The sequence below is a fragment of the Euprymna scolopes genome, chromosome 40 (assembly GCF_053919585.1).
Source record: "Euprymna scolopes isolate OS-2025 chromosome 40, ASM5391958v1, whole genome shotgun sequence".
In the NCBI taxonomy this organism is placed as follows: domain Eukaryota; kingdom Metazoa; phylum Mollusca; class Cephalopoda; order Sepiida; family Sepiolidae; genus Euprymna; species Euprymna scolopes.
Genome location: NC_136521.1, coordinates 15553885 through 15571104, shown reverse-complemented (window position 1 = coordinate 15571104; position 17220 = coordinate 15553885). Strand labels below are relative to the sequence as shown.

The 17220-nt window shown below is 35.7% G+C and overlaps 1 protein-coding gene across 1 annotated transcript; it reads right to left on the bottom strand.

The window, feature by feature from the left end:
- Positions 1-2209: 2209 nt before the first annotated feature.
- LOC145265734 (S-crystallin SL20-1-like) lies at positions 2210-15947 on the bottom strand. The gene is made up of 6 exons (XM_080121789.1): positions 15680-15947; positions 11883-11978; positions 8503-8618; positions 5920-5991; positions 4849-4956; positions 2210-2425 (listed from the first exon to the last, which is right to left on the bottom strand). Exons 1-6 carry the CDS (start codon positions 15810-15812, stop codon positions 2261-2263), a joined length of 690 nt encoding a protein of 229 aa, XP_079977915.1. The 5' UTR covers positions 15813-15947; the 3' UTR covers positions 2210-2260.
- Between the last annotated feature and the right edge of the window lie 1273 nt (positions 15948-17220).

The window sequence follows — 17220 nt, the reverse complement described above, 5'->3', positions numbered from 1 at the left end:
ATGGAAAAAGTGATTTCTGTGCGCAATGGTAGTAGCGCATACTGGAGAGAACCATGGCTGATTGTTAGGTGTTCGCTGGAACTTTTTCCAAGGTATTAAACGGACAATACCTATAATTAACATTCTGTTATGTCTGATACTATAGAGGACACATTGTTTTTAAACATGGAACGCAGAGGTAGATCTGATATAAATGTACGGAAGCTATCTCAGTCTGCCATAGAGTATCGATATACTGTACGATGGAGAGGTACGTCTGTAAACTTTTACATTTCATTTTTGTGTTTTGACTTTATCTAGGAGCAAGTTGTAAGATCTAATCTGATACTGCACTTTATTTACCCGCATTACATCGATTAGGATGAGTCTATTTTTTTTGCTTCGATTGCTTGGAGACTTGAGTAGAATGTACATGTCAGGAATCCGTTCTTGACAATCATCCAGACAGGATCATCCGTTCTTGACAATCATCCAGACAGGATCATCCGTTCTTGACAATCCATTATTGAAAATCATCCAGACAGGATTATCCGTTCTTGACAATCCGTTATTGACAATCATCCAGACAGGATCATCCGTTTTTGACAATCATCCAGACAGGATCATCCGTTCTTGACAATCCGTTATTGACAATAATCCAGATAGGATCATCCGTTTTTGACAATCATCCAGACAGGATCATCCGTTCTTGACAATCCGTTATTGACAATCATCCAGACAGGATCATCCGTTTTTGACAATCATCCAGACAGGATCATCCGTTCTTGACAATCCGTTATTGACAATCATCCAGACAGGATCATCCGTTTTTGACAATCATCCAGACAGGATCATCCGTTCTTGACAATCAGTTATTGACAATCATCCAGACAGGATGACCCGTTCTTGCCAATCATCCAGACAGGAACTTGCCCAGTACCTATCGGACTAAAGTACGCTGCCTTGGTATTTCCAAGGCTTTTCCACAAGGCTTTCGGGTGGGGCATGTTTATTGTTTGTTGCCTGATGGGCCCCTACCGAGGAATACCGATGGGGATTTTCAGGCATATTTTGCTAGGCCAAAATGACGCTCCTTTAAAGACGCTGCCTGGACATCTCACTTTCCGACATTGTGTCCCATCTTGCTGAGCTGGGCAGCAAGTAAATATCCACTAAACTTTATTCTGTATGCTCTCGTTTAGTTTAAGATTAATGATTGTGAAGTAAGGAAATTAAAAAACAAAAAAACAAGTGAAGCATGCATTGTACCCAGTGAACTAGACAAAAAATGACTAAGCTCAGCATTTTCGCCCCTCATTTAGCCCCAAAAGTCCCCAGGGGACGTCAAATAATGGTGAAAATGAACAAACATATGTAAATTTGAGTTCTGAACCATGCAAAGAAAAGAAATGACTAAGTCCATAATTTGACCTCAATTTAGCCCCAAATGTTCCCAAGGCCTTAACATATTTAAATTTGAGTTTAGCACCATGCAAAACTCTTAAATAGACATACACAGAAAATGTTGGACAAATATGGTAAAATAGTCCCAAAATGGAGTGTTTTTATTAGCCCTAAAGGAGCCCCTGGGGCACCCCCAAGAGTTATCGCGAAGTATAGACAAACAAAATTATATAAAAATCAATTAGTTACAACTTTTCAGAAAGTTTTATAAAAATCCAAAGCATTAATATTTTTTAAATGAGCACAAAGGTGTCAATTTCAGCCATTTTAACCCGAAAGGCATCCCTGGGGGGGACAACCGAAATTTCCCCGGAAAATCTGTTCTGTTATTTTTTTACTCATATCATGTTTAATGTTTGTGCAAAATTTCAAAAGATTCCAAGGCGTAGTTATTGAGAAAAGTGCAGATAAACGAACAGACGAACGGACAAGGGAGAATTTACAGGTCCACCCTCCTTTTGTCGTGGAACCAAACATTCTCCCAATCCTAAGTGTCTTTTATTATGTAGCTAGATTTTCCCCCATATAAAAAAACAACTATTTTTGTAACAATGATTTCGTGTGAAACCGAGAATATGAGAACTTGTCGTATAACGGAAAAAGCAAAAAGAAAAAAAGAGATGTTTTTGTAAACAAATACAAACAAGAGATATACATATTCAAAAGAAAAGAGAAACTTTATTAATGACGTACATATTTAAAAATTCAATAGTTATTATATAACTACCATTTACAATATTTCGCTTTAAAAGGCATTTATCTTCTTTTGGATTCAAAATCTGAAAAACATACAAATTTCAGCAGAGAAGTGGTCAGTCTACCAGTTGGTCTTAGCACGGCTCTTGAGGTAAGATCCGATCTTGGGGTGAGAGGCCATGCGAGTGTAGAGTGCCATCAGTTTGGGGTAACTGCTGAACATTGATTGGTTTTCCATGTAGGGGCTCTCCATGCAGCAGTAGAACATCATATCGCACCACATCATCTATAAAAGTTGAATGCAATCATTTAAGAGCGGAAAATATCAATTTTAACAAAATAACAAGTAACTAAATATCGTGAACATTAATTTAAATCAAAATCGGAGATTCTCTTAGGAAGACTAAGGCACGGAGTAAATGTGGTATTTTAGTGGGATATTATGTCTCTTGGTAACAATTTTTGACAAAATTGGATGACCATCAACCTCACAAAAAAAGAGTCCGGGTTAATGCCATAGCCAAAGGGTGAACTTTACAATTCTTCGTATTATTCAGTATTTTCGGACTACTGTGTGTCATTTTCACACTGTTTTGGTCGATGTTAGCCTCGACCTTCTTCAGGCGTATCTTGTCGAACTCGAAAATCTTACTGTAGAATCCGCACGGAACTTTGAGACGTTGTGAAAATGATGAGTATAGTAGTCAGTAAAAATTAAATAATCCGATAACCAATTGGCATCTCTAAAAATTCATGAACTTATTGTTTTTATTTCCATAATAACCTTGTTGTGAATGTTTTTGATAAATAAAACACGATATTGTCACGAATTATTAAACTAACTTATATGTTTCTTAAATTAACGACGAAAGTGTCCGGGCTATAGAAATAAAATAAATAACAAGATAAAAAGGTTTGTGTAACATCTTTATATAAGAACTCCATTCTCTTTACGTCTCTCAATCCGTCTCTCTATCTTTCTATCTTTTCCTCTTTACTATGTTCTTTTATTTCTCTTCCTCATCGATTTTTAAATATCCGCCCAACGAATTCCCTCATTCTTCCTCTCTCATTTTTATGTATTTAATGTATTTATTTGCTTCCCCACCAAAAAAAATAAGGCATAAGGCCGTTTTTAATGTGGGTTAAAAACCAGCTCCCCTAAAAGTAGGCAAAAAGGGGCCACTCTGGTTACCCAAAATAATAAATATCCCAGTATAGAGGTTTCCCCTCTATTGACTGGTGCAAATTATCTTAAGTGCAGCAACTGCAGAACAGATACTACACTTTGATCCCGACCCGAGGGCCAAGAATAAGAGGGTATAAATTTGCTCCCCCACCGATCAAATTAGGCACAAGGCCGATTTTTTACGTGAGGAGAGAAGGGGAAATGGGGAGCAGTCACAATTGGTATGAAGGATTGCCCCTACATTGGCCAAGGTCTTATCTGCGGGGTTGCCCCCACATATGGTCTTTACTTGCAGTATCTGCCGGAAGAGATACTACACTTTGATCCCGACGCGAAAGCCAAGAACAACAGGGTATTTATTTGCTCCCCCACTGTGCAAATTAGGCACAAGTTCAATTTTTAATGTGAGGAGTGAAGGGTAAATGGGGACCAACTCCCGGGGTAGTAGGGGAGCTGGATAATGGCAGTTGGTATGAAGAGTTGCCCCTTCATTGACCAAGGTCTTATATGTGGGGCTGCCCCCACAAATGGTCTTTGCTAGCAGTATCTGCCGGAACAGATACTACACTTTGAGATATTAAATCTTTTATTCATGTTAAAAAATACATTCAAAATTAACGTTGAACAAAAAACTTAGGCACATGGCTTTGATCCCGACCCGAAGGCCAAGACTATTTATTTGCTCCCCCGCCGAGAAAATTAGGCACAAGGCCGCTTTTTAAAGAGATGAGCGAAGGGAGGAAATGGGGACCAACCCTCCGGGGAGTAGGGGAGCTGGATAGTGACAAATGGTATGAAGGCTTGCCCCTACATTGACAAAGGGCTTATATGTGGGATCGCGCCCACATATGGTCTTTGCTTGCAGTATCTGCCGGGACAGATACTACACTTTAATCTTTGCCAAAAGGCCAGGAACAACAGAAAAAAGGCAAGCGTCTTTTCTATTTATTTATTCGGTTTAATGTATTTAAAAATAAGAATAATGGCACTCGCCTTTTTATATAATAGATAACATTTGAAATGATTAGAAAATCGATCTCCTAACTTTCAAACTTGGCCCAGCTTATCATTAAAGAATAAATAATTTTCTTTAAAATTTTAGATATTTTATATTCCAGACAACATCGATTAAAATATCAGTATTGTTGGTATTTGTTTAGTATTTTTTACTTTTTAGTTACACAAATATCATTCTTATATAAAGCATATGCTAATTTATCTAATAAATTTACTTGCTTACCCATGAGCATTTGATTTCAATAGAAATAGAGTGAACTGTTTGATACCTTCCTTGTGGAAATACGTAATTGAGAGAAACAGTTTATGCGGAATAATTATAATAATTTGTATACGAGTATACGAGAACGAAATGTACTCATGGTTTTTAGAAATTCTGTTAGTACTAAGTGTGAAAGATTTGTATAAGTACTATTCGGTTATTTCCTTATTTAAACTAATTATATAGGAAATCGACTTTATTTTATTAATATAATAAATGATGATTGATCTAAGTAACCTACCTGGTCGCCCATGAAGAATTTGTTACCACCATCGCGCATGCTCAGAGTCCTTTCCATGAAGGGCATGATCCTGTTGAAGGTGTTCATATATCTCCATTGCATATAGTTCTGAAAATTTTGTAATGTCATACAATCATATATAAAAGTTGAAATTTACAGTGTCATATAAAAAAAATCAAAAGTCTGTACAGCCATATATAAAGTTATTAATACATACACATCCTTATATAAATACTACGTCGCTACCATTTCTTTTTTTAATTTAATTTGAAAATTTATTTACTAATTGCTTGATTTTCAAGAATATTTAACAATACCAAGCGGTGACAAAAATAGTCAATGAATTACTGTTACCAAATGCAATAAAAGTTACATTTCTACAACTTAATTTGATTATTTTTTAAGTATTTGAAAAACCAGACGAAGCCAATATCGTGTAGGGGAAGTTAAAATGTTGGTTTATGTTTAAGGTTCGAATCGTGTAATGATAATTCTCTAAGCTGATAATTGACGAAAATTTTGTAATATATGTGTATGCAGATAAGAATTTTAAATGTGTCTATAATATTTATATGAACACACATGCAAAAACACACAGGTATGTATATATATATATATATATACATATATGTGTGTGTGTGTGTGTGAATGAGTGTGTGTATGTGTGTGTGAGTTCAAACCTCTAGAACCATGTAGATAATGAATGAAACAAAGGTAAAGATAAGGTCTATCTATGTCTTTATAAGCGGACATAACTAGAAGATTGATTCGGTCGTACAAACTTCGTATGTATTAAGCATTAAATTTGAAAACCGAATTATAATTCTCTTTAGAGTTTGTCTAATTACTAATGGAGCTCTAAACAATAGTATGATAAATATTACATGTATGTATGTGTGTATGTATGCATGTATGTATGTGTTTGTGTGTGCGCACGCGGGTGTCTTGGGGATATGTATCAGTTATGCGGTCTTTTCGTAACGAGTAAATAATAGCGATTTCTTTCGAACAAAAAACAAGATTAAAAACGCGTTTCAAATCGAAACAAATGAAAATAGAGGGAAAACTCACATCAAAGTTGGAATCGTTGCTGCTACCGCTGTTGGTTCCCATGCCAGAAGACATCACACCATCATTACCAAACTTTAACAAAAAGTAGAAAAAAGACATAATCGAATCACTATAACAAACACTTTTGTATAAGCAGGAATACCCAAGAATTTATTAGGTTGACGCGAAAGTTTTTTGCGGAATTGTTAATTTCAATTTGAAATGGATTATTTTCAAATAAGTTTTCGTTATAATTCCTTTATTTTGTATATCATTTTAAAGAGTGTTGTTAGGTCTATCTATTCTTTGAATTACAATCGTTTTAAAATAATTATGATTTTTTTCCAGAACGTTGAATACAATATGGCAAAAAAGCCAGTTTCTAATTTCTATTCAGATAAGGCCGAAAGGCTGTTCAATCAGTTCGCGATATCAACGTAGCGTTTGACTCAGAAACCACTACTGAACGCACAGCACAATAGTGATTTAAGAAACTTTGTGGTGGCGACGAGAATCCTAAAAATGATGAGCGTATTGGTCGGCTATCGGATGTTTACAAAGATCAATTAAGAGCCTTAGTTGAAGCCAATCCATGCACAATTGTTCGAGAACTTCTGAATTACACGTAACGTATACAACGATTTTTTAACCACTTGAGGGAGATTGGAAAGACAACAACCTTGATACGAATTAAATGACTACGAAAAAAAGGCCGCTATGAAGTGGCATCTTCCTTTTTTTATGCAACAAAAACGACCCGTTTCTCGATCGGCTTATCACCTGCGATGAAAAGTAGATTCTTCACGACAACCGACGACGATCAGCTCAGTGGTTAGATGCCGAATAAGCTCAACGACACTGCTTGAAACCAGAATTGCACCAAACGAAGGTCATACTGACTGTTTAGTGGTCTGCGACCGGTCTCATTTATTATAGTGTTTTGAATGCAGGTGAAACCATTACGGTGAAGAAGTACTATCAACAAATGGATGAAATGCATCAGAAACTTCGACAACAACACCCACTATTAGTGAACAGAAAAAGCCAAATTCTCCTACAGGAAAATGTTCAACTGTAGGTGGCTAAACCGACCCTATAGATATTGACTGAATTGGGCTACGAAAATCTGCCTCATCCGGTATACTCTCCAGACCTCTCACCTACCGACTACACTTTTTTCAAGCATCTTGACAACTATCTGCCTGAGAAATGCTTCAAAAACGGAAGCGATATCAAAAACGCCTTCAGCAACTTCATCGCCAACAGCACGTAAGATTTTTACGATACTGGCATAAATAAACTTGTTTTGCGTTAGCAGAAGTGTTCTTATTCTGATGGTGCTTATTTTGACCAAATACGTTTTTGTTTTAGCCGAGATATGTTTATTTGTAATTTAAAAGTTAAAAAATCTGCAAGAACCTTTTAGTCAACTTGACATTTATTTGTCATTAAGGTTTTCATTATTTACTTTCGTTTTATTTGAGTACTTGAGGTTTTCTTTCGTCTTTACAGCATTCTGATGAATGACATGTTTCAGTGTTTAAAGTAGTGGAATTTTCGAAGCGATTAGAAGTCGGCTAAACCAAATCGTATTAAGATGAACATGAATTTAAAAAAAAAACTAAATGGAACACGTACATACAAATCCGTTGCCAAAGTCGCTGAAAAAATGCTCCAGTAGATATCACACTGTTGATGCAATTCTCTACCTATATAAAAACCAGGAACGTCCAATGATGGAGTGCTGTTAGCACATCTGGTCAGGATCTGCTAGAAAGAACTTATCCTGCCTTAACGGAGTTCAAAAAGACTACGTAGCCTAGTAGGGGATGCCCGTTTCTCTTCCTTGCAACCTCTTTTCCACAGAAGAGACGTTGCGAGCCTGTGTCTGCTTTATCGTTATTTTCATGGCAAGTACACGTCCGAGGTCCAATCTATGGCCCCCTCGCCAAACGTTCACGAAAACACACGTCTAGCTGAAACCACTATACATATCATATATATATATATATATATATATATATATATATATATATATATATATATATATATATGGAGGAGATAGATAGATAGATAGATAGATAGATAGATAGATGGAGTAATAAGCACTTTGAAAGAGATTAAACTGGCGATTCAAATTTAGACATTTTTGTTAGGAGATTGAAACACAATCTCGCCAACATTACTTGTACTTCCATTTAAAATATAAAACATATTTCACTTGCATTTAATAACTTAATCTTCATGGCAGTATAAGTGTAAGAAGCCAGTATTAATAATAATTGGATCGGCGATTCGAATTGTTCCACCTGCATAAGGTTGCGTTATCCATACTGATAAGTGTATGCTAACATGAAGCGTATATAGCTCTTCTATTGTCCTATACCCCTCACTTACACCGGGCATAATGTTTAACAAACTTCTTAATCATCCATTTATAGATGAAATATATTTCTACATCAACAAGCTAGTTCTAATTCCAGTAATCTGAAAATAATTAAGCAACACAAATAAGAAAATAAGGATATGTTGTTTCTTTTTAGTTATAGGCATGAAAGTAAAAAAAAGTACGAAGGCTTTTGTACGATTAAAAACAGAACTCACCCTGAAGCGTCCGTTCTTCCAGTGGTAGTACCTCATGTAATCATGCATGATTTCATAGAAGCAATCAGCGATGTAGTCACACCTCATCATGTCCATGTTGTTCTTGGGGTAGAAATCTGCCGAAAAAAAAGTAGGTAAATGTACTTATGATTATGAGCAAGTAAACCAATATTATTCTGTAATATTTCATTAATTTACTTGAAATATGGGGTTTTATATGAAAATGCTTGTCTCCTCTGATCTTGAGCGCGTGGTACAGTGGAGGAGAAGGTGGCTGGTTATTTTTAATGCATCTAAAACCAAGCTCCCATCTTTACATCATCAACGCTCTGGTCCCTATCTGGCATCAATTGAAATGGGTGACTCTTGTCTAGGGGAAGCTCCATGTTTTGCCAAGCTTCTGGGTTTGACCTTTACTTCTGACCTGAAATGGAACACGTACATCAAGTCAGTTGAGAAGGTCGCTGGAAAAATGGTGGCATCCTTTTACCGCTCCAGAAGATATCTCACCCCTGATGCAATTCTGTATCTGTATAAAAGCCAAGTACGTCCAAGGATGGAGTACTGCTGCCACATCTGCACAGAAGCTGCTAAAAACAGCATATCCTACCTTAACAGAGTACAAAATAGGCTTCATGGCCTAGTGCTCTTTTCACTTCCCTGCAACCTCTATCCTACAGGAGAGACGTTGCGAGCTTGTCTTTGTTTTATCGTTACTACCATGGCAGGTGCTCGTTTGAACTCCAATCTCTGCCCCCCTCGCCACTCCTTCACGATAAACACCCGTCTAGCTGAAACCACTGTCAAAAATTTTCCACACTCCTTATTTGTGCCAAAACCAAAACGTAGATTCCATGAACAAAGCTTCTTTCTTAGAAATGCACGCCTGTGGAACTCTGTTCCGGTTGCCTGTTTCCCACCTGATTACAACCTGAATGTCTTTAAGTCCAAGGTAAACAAATTCTTGATGAACTGTCCCCTTAAGTAAGACACTTTATCAAATCTCCATCACTAACGTACTGTAAATACAAAAACCCTTATCCCGAGTGGGTTCTGGGGCTTGATAAGTGGTGACTACTTTGTAAAAAAAAAAAAACATAATCCACCTATGTCAGCTAAGGGAAATTCTAGGAATCACCTAGAAGGATCACATCCCAAACAAGTCAGTCCTTGATTAGACACGTTGAGCATTTTCCCGCTGCTCACACAACAACGACTATGCTAATAAAGTAACGTATCATGCGGCCTCAACCGGGATTGAACTCACTACACGAGTGTGTAGTGTAATTAAAATCTTGTCTGTAGCTAAATACTTGATGCTTCCCAGGACTATTAAAGGTATTTGTCATCGTGACGTCATCACTAGACGGGGTACCTACCACGGCTTATGAGAGGCCCGTTTACCCTCAAAAGAAGGATAGATCGCGCCAGTTTCCCAACCTGTTATTTTACCTCGCAGTACATACAGCATCTTGCCTTCCCAAATGGCCACTCTGGTACTGGTCATCCTCAACGTTACTTAACTTCGGTGATCTGGCGAGAACCGCTGTATCATTATGGGAGGATCTCTAAAAAAATTCTTTATCCCGAAATCGGCTCCAGACCAACAGAAAGAGCTGTCCTACGTTCAAAGAGTATCTGTAAGCGAAACATGAGAGCAGGTGACATTGATCTAACAGGCTATAAATCCGTTGCTGAAGACCGTAGTCGCTAGAGAACTGTAAAAGCCTGCGGCAGGAGGAGTGAAAAGAGTGAAAGAGTGAGGGGGAAAGACAGAGGTAGAGTATAGAGCACAGATAACAGCAAAATTCTTACAATCTATATCTGTGCCTTCTGCAACAGATCTTACTGATCCAGCATAGGTTTGTACGGTCAGAGCAGACGCTGCAATTTGACAACAAATTAATCCGAAGCACAGAATTCCATTGTGTCTTTCAATCTCTACTTACAAAATGATGTGAAATTCCCTTTTTTTTCAAAATCTTTTTTTTTTTTTTTACACAGTGATCACCACTTATCAAGACCCGGAAGCCACTCAGGGATAAGGGTTATTGCAAGTACATTAAGTTAGTGAGGAGATTTGCTGAAGTGTTTACTTAAGGGGGCGGTTCATTAGGAATTTGTTAACATTGGACTTGAAGACATCCAAGTTGTAGTCCGGAGGGAAGCAGGCAGACGGAACAGAGTTCCACAGGCGTGTATCTGTTAATACATGGGAATTTGGTAATAATTTTTAAGGTAGTTAGTGACTTTCTATACAATAGTTTTACGGCTTCAATATTGTTTGAAAATTCCGAAAGTTTTCGAACTAATTAATCTAACATTCTTTTCCAAATATTAAAAACAGAATTTAAAAAAAAAAAAAACATGGTCGCCTTTTTACGACTTCGGAATGTAATAGTAAATTTAGGGCCTTTAAAATGATGGAGAGAAAGTAATTGTTGACTTGACACACTTTTTATTCATCGCAAAGTTCATTTTTTTTCTCCTTTTCTCTCTGTTACCCGCCATATTTTCCTGATTTTTCATTCAATATAAAGATAGCCCTGAGCATTTTATTGTGATCTGCGCCGACTAAACATTTACCTGCGACGAAAGGTAGATTTCGGATTCCAGACCCTTTATTTAGAGTTAATATTTTGTGATCAATCAGTTTTAATTGTACAGTAGTTATAACTAGGGCTATGGCAACAGAATATTCTGATCATTGTTTTGTCTCTCGAGTATATATCCGACGCAGTACGACACAGTTAATAAACTGAGAACCACATCACTCTATATAAAAGCATAGAAAATATCAACGCATACACACTCAAGAGTCAAAAAAAGAAAAAGAATATGCTGTTTTCCTAGCCCCAGTTATAACATACGTATATAAATACGTTCGTTTCTTTGTTTTGTTTCACGCTGATATCATAACGAGATGACGTCATCAACTTAAACAGGTTGAAGATACCGAGAAAACCCATTGCGCTTTCATAAATATTGAAGTTAGATTGGTTGGTTGATTGTTTGTTTTACGGCATATCAACCCTTTTCGGGTTATTTAATGCCGAATCCAAAGATTTTGAAGAATTTTTTTTTTTAATAGAATATATTTGTTGTTTTCACGTCGGTTTCTATTTAACCCATAGTTGGGACCCTAACAGGTACTACCACTCTGGGTCAGAGTGGACCTGGGAGCAATGGTAATTAAAAGGTGGCTCCACACTTCCCAAATCCCACAAGCTGGGGCTTAACCACTGGATATAGTTTAAGGTCATATCCAGTGAATATAGAAGACCCATTGCCCGATTCGGAAAGTTTAATTTTAAAACATTGTGATTAATGAATCCCATTGTATTGTATGTTCGGGTTGAATTATTGAAAATATTACTTACTGTATTCACGTGCCAAATACCTAGCAATGGCCATAGTTTCGGGCATCCTGTTTCCACCGTCCATCTCCAAGACAGGAACACACATGCAAGGCATATCTGAAAAAATAGAAAAAATCATCCTATTTTAATCACAAGTTTTCTCAGTTGGTCACATTACTCTTCAGAAGATGTCCATTACAATATTGCTTTGAATTGCGACTAAAACGTCTGCCAAATTGTGTCTTTGCTGCATATTTACTCATGTACTCATAAGATTTTTACCTTAAAAAAACTTACAAAAATACAATTTGGAACTAATTACATGGTTCATGCAACCAACATACTCTATCATTTTTTCTCATATTGTATTTATTTTTATTAATATCAATTATCTTCGTATTTTTGTGAATTTTTATTGTTATATTTTTAATTTTATTGTATTTAAAGTTCCTTATTGGATTAAAAAAATGATTTTATCATTATTAACGACCTATTGCTAGGTTATATTATTTACTATGCTTAAACAGTGGAAAAGATTTAACTGCGATATCTATGTCTGTAATCCTAAGTGAACCACTAAGTGCGTTACAGATTATTAATATTATTAAAAAAATGTGAAGCAGGAAATAGAAAAAGTAAATATTTATATACTTTTAATTTGTGATTTTAATTTCATCTCAATTTTTAGATATTTAATATAAAAAATATACAACAAATAAAATTTTGAGAACAATGCAATTATATTAAATTATTAATTGAATGTTATGAAACCAATTTTAAAATTATGAAAGTTCTTTGATAACTTCAATTATTGAAAACTTTTCAAAGAAAATAAATATAATGCAAGTACAAGAGAAAGAGATTGAGATTTGGTCAGATCCTCTTGTATTAAAAAATAAAAATACAAAAAGATATTTATGGTATTCATACCCTGGAAGAAAGAAAAGATCATATTTGAAAAATAACGTAAATGTTTTTTGTTCTTTTCAATGTAATGTGCATGGTACTAATATGTTTAAAATAAACTAATTATTGGAAAGATAACTTTAATGTTTTAATAAATTTAATGGTAACCATGTTGAAGTCGTCCAATTAAAGTTAGGTGTGAGACTGAGATTTCGATCAACAGTTTTAGGGAGGCGGCCATTAGTTTTTAGGAATGTGTTCACGCCAGTTTTGGTTTTCTATACAGATAAGTATTTTTTCTATAGAGTTTTTCTATAGAGTTTTCTATAGAGATAAGTAATTTTTGTATGAGCTGGAATCACAGAAATATTTTCAGTGATTAAAGTCCACAGGGTTTTATAATCAAATATGAGTACAACGAGAGAGGTTGTCGAACGATACACAAAACAAAATAATGAGTTAAAAAGAAATAAATTCACAAAAAAGATAATTTATATAAAATGGCAGTTTAGAGCAAGAGGGAAACATGAAATGTTCGTGAATATTTTTTTTTTAGAATTCTTGCTTTTAAAGGGTTTGGGTAGCTCTCAGAAAAATAATTTCCAAAAATATATATATTTTTTTTTAGGATAGTGTATGCGCAGAGGATAAACCTACAAACGCGTTTATGCATTTTGATTTTGTATGTCGATATCTTAAAATCGACCACTACAAGAAAATGACAACGTTCGAAACAAGTAAAAACTTATAATGTAGTATTTCATAAATTTACAGAATATCCGTTACAGGTAAATGTCTACAAACTTTATTTTGAATTTTCTAATTAGCGGCCATGTTGTAAATGGCGGAATGATAGCTAAACGTTAGTCTATTAAAACATTGAAACATAATTTGCAAGCAGAGAATATTAAAAAAAGTGTAAGTCACAAAATGCGTAGATTTAAAACTTATTTTACAGCAGCCTTACTCCGTCGCAAATTTATAAGAAATTAATTTTAAGGACGACGCACGATTTTAAAATTGATTACGATAATTCTCTTTTAATGTGCTTGTTGTTGCCTCCGTTCAGGCTCGGAAGACAAAGGATACTTCCTTGTAAGGGCCGCTGCGCGTCTAATTGTGAGGTAAGGGTTGCGAAATCCCAAACACATCTCCAGTAAAAATGAGAAGTCCTGGACGACTGGAAACAATGCCGAGATAAGCAGAGATCACATAGAACACCTGGAAGTCCCAAATGGTCACCAATTTAGTACTGACCAGGATCAATGTTGCTTAACTTTGGTGAAGAATAGGGCAATGCAACAGCGTATTCTTTCCGTTGTTTTGACTCCCGAGTATATATCCGACACAGTTAGACACAGTTACTCAACCCAGAACCACATCATTCTATATAAAAAGCATATAAGATATCAACAGATACACACTCGATAGTCAAAACAATGAAAAGAATATGCTGTTATCATAGCTCTAGTTATCAAGCAAGAACCGGTGTGTCAACGAAATTATGCCCTACTAATGTTCTTGTTACTAATTCAACAAATACAATAATATCGATTTCCTTTCAAACAGGTTAATCAAAAATAAACTTCAAAGATACAGTATGGACACATTTTAAAGAGCAATTCATGTTTGCTTAGTGCTGAAAATGTCGAAATGACAATTAAAGACAAATCGATTCAAACGCATGAAAGAAAATTTATAAATGGGAAATATGTAAAATTGTTTTTAAAAATGTGTATGAATTGAATTGCTAACATAAAGTGTTATCGTTTATTAAAATGAAAATATTAATCCGGATTATATATTAAGATAGTAACATTGATTGGAAAATAAATTGTGGTCTTGATGTGGACCCAACTTTACGACCGCAAAAGGTAAACACAGAACATGGATCAGGTGTAGGAAAGACATATTAACGGAAGAGGTTACAAAGATAGGATAAAGGGTAAGTGGAGCTTACTATCAGGTGATGTCCAATATTGGTTGTCGTACGCGCTGCACATTACTAGTACTCCTGCTGATTCTACCGTATTATGATACTGCTCCTTTAGAGTGTTATCTCACATCGCAATATACTACTGGAAGACTCTACGATGCAGGTAAAAGTTGGTGTCACAAAAGGTCTTTAAAATACTGATATATTTTATTCGTAGCTTGAAAAAATATCTACTGATTACAAAAATGCGAAAACAGCTTACTTATATTTTATAAAATTTAATGTAAACGCCCAATAATCTATAATATAAATCTAACATGTCTGTTTAAATGTATGTATGTATGTCATAAACTTGCTACAGAGGTGACGGATTTTACCGAGATTTGTATCGTTTTAAAGCTCAAACCTTCGGACGACAAATATCGAAAATTTGGCTAAAAACATTAATTCCTCCACTCTCAACTGCGCACTTTTCTACAAGGAAGGGTCGCTTTTTTCGCCGATATGTTCAAAAGTCATCCCTCTTTTCGATTGACTAGCCTTAATTTAAACATTCACCACTTCCGGTTTGGCGATGGATGTAACGTCAAAGACGTCACGTTTTATTTTTCATGTTCTTTTCCTCCTCCGCAGTACGGGTTGGAGCCCGCCTGCTTACTAGGATTTTTTTTTTTTTTTGCTCAACACACATCTTTAAACACCCGGGCAACCCAGACTAGTTAAATATAAAAATAAATACAAACATGTTACTCTAGAATGCAAGTATGTTATGTTTTTGACAATCTATAATCGTAGCTTATAATAGTTTCTATTTCTTATATATATTTAAAGAGTAATTAAACTCTTAGAGGTGGACAAAAATTAAGCTTTGAATTATACAACCATCCTTGTTAAGTGATATTCTTGTCCCGGGAGACCGAAAAGTGGTTTACGAATACATCTCAAATTATAATAAAATTGGAACTAAATTTCTTACCATTCCTGTATTTGTCCCATTCGTTGAATTCGAACCTCTTGTCCATGTATTTGACGCCGGCAGCGGCAAACATCATACGAAGGATCTCGGCACGGCCGCGGCCATTGAAGTAGTACAAAGTGTAGGAAGGCATGGCGAGAGGGTCGTTGCTGCTTTACAGACTTTGATGGTGACGTTGAGGTTCGACTGTGAGTCTTATTCTGAATGCAAGGAAGGAACACCTGAGAATTTATAGTCTGGTTCGAGTCATAGATTAACAAGCTTGCGAGAGTTGTTTCGTCGAACCCAAGGACAGCTATTAAACACTGCCCAATTGCTGATTGCACTGCAGACGGTAATTGTGTAACAGTGCGCATGAATACAAAGAGAAAGAAATTTTAATTACAGAACCTGTTTTTTGGTGCACATAAAATGTACACAGGTTTATATTTAATTAGAAAATGCGCTGTCTTAATTAAATAATTGCCTCCCTTTAATTCTTTCCGTCTGGGTTTGCATTAGACTCAGGATGTCTTAGACAGAAAAATTATCGAAGATTTTACTGGCCATTGTAAAGACAGGCGCAATTTTGAACTCACGTATTGAACAAAATGCACCAGGGTTTTTGGATTGAGAGAGAAAACGAAAAAATATAAAAGTAAAAAAATAAAAGAAAAGATTGGATTTGTCTCTTATTGACAATAATCAAACTTTTACCTTTATTTTTACTATTATATTAAAAAGAACCTTTGTTTGTGTGTATGATTGCGTCTGTAGTTGTATGTTTGTGACTTCGTTCCATATGGACCCAGAAACGGCTAGGCCATTTTTTAAAATTTAAACGAAAGTACTTGACATGTCTGGGCGCGTTGTTAGACAGGGTTTACTGTCGGAATGCGTCTGATAATAAATCGATAATCGATAGTCAAAAATCCGATTTTGACCAAAGTTAACACATCTATACAACCTTACATCACAAGTGCATTTGAGAAGTTTTATCACCGGACAAGCACAAAGGCACAGCCTATAAAATCAAGTGCAGATTCTTTTACAGGACTAGAAATGAAGATATTTTTTTTACATTTTACGTACTTCTATATAGATGACGATTACGACGTCTTGTGAGACGAGTGCCACTCCCTCGGTCACTGAAAGTTCATGTGCGCGAAGGTACTTTTCAGTTTCGCCAGCGACTTGCACACCCTCAGGCAGACATGACACTGAAAACGTTCATTGGTTTGGATGAAACTAACAGCAACGGAATCATTGTGTACGTTCATGTGATAACAAACCCTGCTTTAAACAATAGAGTCCGATGACACACCTCACAGATCCAAAGATCTCCATGATTGGGCGGTTGGTTGGTTGGTCGTTTTTCTTTTACGGCATAGCAACCCTTTTTAGATTATTTAGATCCCTGTCTTAGTATCAATACCTTTTCTATGTTTATAAAAAGTTTCATTACAATTTGGAAGCTAGAAATACAAAAACTGATAGTTTCCAATGTGTATTGTTAACTTTGCGGAGAACTATATATCTATATCTATATATATATATATATA

What these genes read in the sequence shown, in the direction of transcription:
- LOC145265734 (XM_080121789.1), bottom strand. Translation starts at nt 15,812, where the DNA reads ATGCCTTCCTACACTTTGTACTACTTCAATGGCCGCGGCCGTGCCGAG. An exon ending in ATGGGACAAATACAGGAATG is followed by an intron (nt 11,979 to 15,679) that starts GTAAGAAATTTA and finishes CTATTTTTTCAG; the next exon opens with ATATGCCTTGCATGTGTGTT. An exon ending in GGAAGAACGGACGCTTCAGG is followed by an intron (nt 5,992 to 8,502) that starts GTGAGTTCTGTT and finishes TTTTTGTTAAAG; the next exon opens with TTTGGTAATGATGGTGTGAT.